We start from the raw sequence: 6,099 nt of genomic DNA, 5'->3' as shown, positions 1-6,099 counted from the left end.
GAACTCTGAGGCACATACACCTTAGTGTGTCTTAGAGTAATAGGATTGCTTAGCTGAGATTGCCTGCTCTGAGGGAGTACAAGTCTAGACTGGGAGAGGAGGGACGTGGTTTAGGGGCTGACACAGTTTTAGAGACTGATTTTGATGGAGGCCTTTGTGAGCTCTGAGCAGACACATAGGATGCCTGGGATTTGGGGAGGGAAACTCCTGGAGACAGGAGAATGTTGGATAGTGATTTTATCTGCCACTCGCCTGAGAAAAGGGATAAATGATTGTTTCCTTCCTGGGCCATGTGGCCCTGGTCCCAGTTCAGAACCTTTGTTGAGTTAGACCACTCATTACTCTCTCTAGTTAGCTTTACCCCTCATTGTGTACTTTTTAGGCCATTTTCTCTCTTTGAATTTTTGCCAGAAGAAATGAGATCTTATTTTGAAATAGGTTACTGTTCTCTGACTTCTCTGTTGCCTCCTAAGAAAAGGACATGACCCCAGGCTTTCTAAGGATGCCTTTAGCTTTACTCCTGTATCTGGAACCATGTATATAGAGAAAGGGTCTAAGGCAGCAAACAAGTCCACTTCTGCTTTTTACAAGAATTTGGTCAGATACCTTCAGAAAAAAAACACCCAGAAACAAAACTAAAACACCAAAAACGAATTCTGGCCTTTATCGGTTGATACGCATTGGTGTGGAGCTGTGGGATAATGCACTGGACTGAAAGGCCTCGGTTTAGATTCCCCAGCCTCTCTTTGGAAACCCTACACAGGGTTGCTATGAGTTGGAGCCAACAGTGGCACTCAACAACAACATGCCTTCTATAGTACACATGAGAAATTACCAGTAAATGCACACTTTGGATGTTGATACAGACACGTGTTCCCACTCTTCCAGGCTGCTAAGAGAGCTCTCATCTGGGAATGCTCACGCCGAAGCATGTCATTGCTGCATTCGGCGTTATTGAATTAACCAAGTTTATGAAGCATTTGCATGTCAAAACTTAGATAGGGAGCTTCATGTGCAGGAATTTCTGATACAACACTGAAGAAGATGCCAAGTTAAATAGTCCATTGGAACAAAACAAATAGTTCCCCTGGGGCTCAGTTAGAGAGAGTTGCCTTTGGCTTCATTCTCTGGGGCTTTGGCCTGTTTCCTTTATCAAAGCACTGATGGGGAGGCTGGATTAGTGACTGGCAGCCTGGTGTCTGTCCTTCCCCCAGCACAGAAGTTCATTTGAAAACTTCCCTGTGCCCTTCTGCCTTGAGAACCTTGGTGATGATGCTTGGCAGTGGTTTGAGAAGAGGTGGCCTTGGCATGTGACTGGGGATGGATTTCTGAGAGTCCACTTCAGAGTCCACCTGTCCCTCCAGGGTTAGCTGCCAGAAATAAAACTGGAGTGTCATCGTCTCTCTCAGACCCCTTTGGGCCAGCCCCCAGCTAACGCCAATAGTAGAAGAGAATGCTTGGGCACATAAATCAAACCAGAGCCTCCTTGTGTTTGAAAACCTTTATTTTTAAAGGATGGTTTTTATGTATTTTTTGAGACAAGAGATTGTAAAGTGGCAGCCCCTAGAAGGGACATAGCTTGCAAAAATTTTTGTTTGGTCTGCCTGATGTTTGCTTATTATTGTTTTCGCATATTGAATAAGTTGTCAACATTTAAAAAACAGACCATTCAAATACAATTCAAACACAGTGCGTGGCTGCTGCTGATTAGGAACTGCTTCTTCTGCTGGACCTGTGAGCTTCAGTTTACCACAGTCTCCATCACTCCCTATTGCTTTATAGACCTTGAAGCCAATTGTCACTTGCCACCTGTGTTGTTGTTGGTAAGTGCTGTCAAGTCAGTTCCTACTCATAGCAACCCTGTGTAGGGTTTCTAAAGAGTGACTGGTAGATTTGAACTGCTAACCTCTGGTTAGTAGGCGGGTGCTTTTCCTATAACGCCACACCAGGACTCCTTGAAGTCAAATGTTACTTGCCACCTGTAAGCACACTTAAACTGTCATTTAGTTTTTTCTTTTATCTATTACATCACCTGCCTCAATCTCACAGATATTTGTGAGACTGAGGCCCCTGATTTCAAATAATAGACACTGGATTATACAGTGATTAAAAAAGAGTCAGTACCTGTAAATTTTCTCTGTTCTCTTAGGTGTAGAGCCGTCTCATGAATTTTACCCACTCCTGTCATTGTAGCTCATGCCTTTTGAATCAGTCTATAGGTATAAGACTTAAAGAGGGTAACCTATATCCCATCATTCACATTTATTTTGCTGTCTGGCTTATATTGTGAAATTTTATATTCTACCTTGCTTGGCCTTGTCAAATGTCTGATATACGAGATACTTACATTGTGGTTATAACCTATATTTGCAACTTGAGCTTGCATTTTTAAAAACAATCCCTCATGCTTGGGGGATTGGACTATTTGTCTTCTACTTGGTTGGGCTCCAGGGAGGGGGCCTCTGAGCCAATGAGTTCTGTTCCTAGCTGGTTGGAAGTTCTGCATGGTGGCCGGAGGCCCAGGGAAGTTGGGTATATTTCACTATTGGGATAGGTATCATGGCTTATGGGCAACTTGGGAGCAAATGTTTCTAACACCAGTGGGCCTGAGGAAAGCAGGGGCCTCTGTGTGAGAGGGCAGACACTGAATGCTTTGTTGCGACTCGACTTGGTTGCAGATGGGCTCTTACTTCGGCTCCTCCTTATGCGCAGTTGACCTGAACGCGGATGGCCTCTCTGACCTGCTGGTGGGGGCCCCCATGTTTTCTGAGATCAGGGACGAGGGGCAGGTCACCACCTACATCAACAAAGGAAACGTGAGTACAGTGCTGGGCAATGTGGGGATGGGAGAGGGACTTTTGTCCATCAAGTAGTATGCCCCTATGTGCCATACATGGGGTCATTACCCAGATGACATGCAAAGACATCTTCAAGAAGCTCAAAGTTCCCTGAATGAAAAATGATAAGCAATGTTACAGTCCCCTTCATGCAGGGGCTCAGGAAACGTCCTCACAGCTTCTGTGTGAGTCTTGCTGGATACCAGGCACTCTTTCTCAGGCTTTCTGTGAATGATTTCAGTGCAATGTGCATTTGTATAAGGGGTCCTCATTTTTCAAGTGAAAAAACTGAGGCCCAGAGAAATTAAGTAACCTGCTGTAAAGGTTAACAGCTAGGAAGTGGTGGGGCTAGGATTTGAACTCTGGCAGGCTGCTTCAGAGATGACACTCTTAGGTTATGTCTTTGGGAATATCCCTCTGCCCAGGGACGGAATCGGAGAAGTCTTCTCAGAGGACACGATGGTTGGGAGGGATCTTGAAGAAGCAGGAATTAGGTACACAGGTAGGAGGTAAATTATAAGCACTGATAAGCACACCTTCACAGTTAGTTTTTTCTTATCCCGTAAAAGTTTGAGACTTCCAGTGGAACTGCATGGAGGAGCAGGAGGCTGGGCAGGGCTGTAACCATGATATCCCTTCTTCAGCATACTCAGACCATTAGAGGCAGAGCTGTAAGCAGGATGTGAAGTGAGGGGCTCCTAAAGACAACTCTGCAGCCTAGGGGAGGAGAGTGGGGGAAGGGCAGGGCGAGCAGCCCACCCGCAGAGCAGGGAGACAGTGAGACCAGTAAGAAAGCAGAAGCATTTCAGGGTCTGGAAGTCAGAGTGTTCAGCAAGAGGGAAGTGGTTAAATGCATAGATTCTGCCTCTCACTCTGACTTCTAGCTAGCATGAGAACGAACATATTTAGGAGATTATCAGTGGAAAAAAAGCTTGACTTTTAGCAATCCTATAGGACAGAGTAGAATTGCTTTATAGGCTTCGCAAGGCTGCCATCTTTATGGGAGCAGACTGCCACATCGTTCTCCCACTGAGCACTTTTTGGGTTTGAACTGCCAACCTTTTGGAAGGTAGGCAACTGAGTGCTTTAACCATGGTGCCACCAGAGTTCCTATTAAAATGCAAAGGGAATATTAATAACTAATCTCTCTGGATGGTGGGACTTGCCTCGATTTTTAGTTTTATTTTTTTCCAAATTGTGAAAATGTAATACTCTAATAATCAGGGGAAACATCAGTAAAAGTATATTTTAAACAGTGACCAAGATTTCAGTTATCCCAGTTGAGGAGGAAGGGGTGGGAACAGGGTGGGGAAGCATTGCTGTTTAAGTATAGCGAGGTGAGCAGATACTAAAATGAAAGGGAAGTAATTTAAAGAAGGACCAGGGAACTTCAAAACCCTGTGCTTTCTTTGATGCTTACAAATCCTTTGGGAAGTTGGATGTAAAACCCATGAGGGAAGATGCTCCTTGGCACCTGCATCCCCGTTGACATTCCAGGGCAGGGGACAGGGTGAAGTGAGGGGGCGGTATGTAAGTGAATGAGAACAACAGGCATTCAGTGGTGTTGGCCAGTCCTAAGACTTGCTGGCCATTGTATTTGTCGGAGACGGAGATGAAATGTTTGTGTGGGTGTTAACTTCTTTGAGACTACAGAGTGACAAGGCCAACCGTCTAAATCAAAGAGTAACATTTTGAAAAATGATAATTTCCCTAGACCTTCTCTGGGCACCTTGTGCCCATATACCTCCCTCCCACGCCCCTCTTCCTCAATTTTATAATTCTGTGTGTTTGCCGTTAGTACCAGAGTGTTCTTGTTTCTGTGGAACTTCAGCTTGTTCAATGATTGCATGTTAGTGTGGAACAGTAGAAAGGATGCTGAGTGGGACAGATGAACTGAGTTTGAGTCTTGGTTCTGTCATTTCTAGTCTGTGTGATTTGAACAAATAGGTTGACATCAGTCGCTCAATTTTCTCATCTCTAACATTGTTGTTAAGCGCTGTCCAGTCGGTTCCAACTCATAGTGACCATGTATAGGGTTTCCAAGGAGCAGCTGGTGAGTTTAAACCACTGACCTTGTGTTTCAAACTGACATTGTGGTCCTTTGCTTTATCCCATAGCACCATAACAGGACTCCATCTGTAGCATAGGGATCATCGTAAAATCTCCCTCACATTATGTAATTTTAGTGAGGAGAGAGATACATAATTCCTGGTACATATATTAGCTCTTAGTGATTTCTCTCTTTCCATACCACTCTTCTATTTCATCCTCATTGGCTTTAGTAGTTGGTGCGTAAATTTGAATAATAGTGGTATTAAGTGGGCTTCCCTGTAGGTGCATGGATATTATTCCTATCACAGACAGCGTTATACCTCATGACTGATCTGGATATGTTCTTTTTGACAATGAATGTAACACCATTCCTCTTCAATTTGTCATTTGTGGCATAGTAAACCATGTGGTCATCAGATTCAAAATGACCATAACCAGTCCATTTCAGCTCACCAGTGCCTAAGATATCGATGTTTATGCATTCCATTTCATTTTTGACAACTTCCAATTTTCCCAGATTCATACTTTGTACATTGCATGCTCTGATTTTCAATGGATGTTAACAGCTGTTTCTCTACATTTTGAGTTGTGCCTCACCAGCAAAAGAAGTTTCTGTGGGCTTTACTCCATTCACATCATCACGGTCAACTCTACTTTGAAGAGGCAGCTCTTCCCAGTCACATTTTGAGTGCCTTCCAACCTGAGGGGCCCATTTTCCGGCACTATATCTGACAATGTTTCTCTGCTATTCATAAGGTTTTCAGAAGTAGTTCTTCAGTTAATACCGCTGTTATTCAAATTTATGCATGAACCACTAAAGCCAGTGAGGATGAAATGGAAGAATTCTACCAACTTATTCAATCTGAAATTGATCAAACATGCAATCAAGATGTATGGATCATTACTGGTAATTGGAATGCAGAGGTTGGGAGCAAAGAGGATGGATCTTGGCTTTGGTGATAGAAATGATGCTGGAGAACTTATGATAGAATTCTGCAAAATCAATGATTTTTTCATTTCACATACCTTCTTTAGACAGCATAAGAGACGACTATACACATGGACCTTGCCAGATGGAATACATAGAAATCAAATTGACTACATCTGTGGAAACAGATGATGGAAAAGCTCCATATCATCAGTGAAATCAAGGCCAGGAGCAGACTGTGTAACAGACCATCAATTACTCATATGCAAATTCAAACTGAAG

The 6,099-nt window shown here is 43.5% G+C and overlaps 1 protein-coding gene across 1 annotated transcript in view; it reads left to right on the top strand.

Annotated features, from left to right (window-relative positions):
• The window catches only part of ITGA9 (integrin, alpha 9), a 497,442-nt gene that overhangs the window by 90,728 nt on the left and 400,615 nt on the right, over positions 1–6,099 (top strand). Inside the window, exon 9 of the mRNA XM_006869158.1 lies at positions 2,679–2,816. Within this exon, the coding sequence (XP_006869220.1) occupies positions 2,679–2,816 (138 nt within the window). The remainder of the gene's footprint in view (positions 1–2,678; positions 2,817–6,099) is intronic.

This window comes from Chrysochloris asiatica, unplaced genomic scaffold, assembly GCF_000296735.1.
Source record: "Chrysochloris asiatica unplaced genomic scaffold, ChrAsi1.0 scaffold00127, whole genome shotgun sequence".
NCBI lineage: Eukaryota > Metazoa > Chordata > Mammalia > Afrosoricida > Chrysochloridae > Chrysochloris > Chrysochloris asiatica.
Note: the sequence above shows the minus strand (reverse complement) of the source record. Positions and strands in the feature narration are given on the sequence as shown.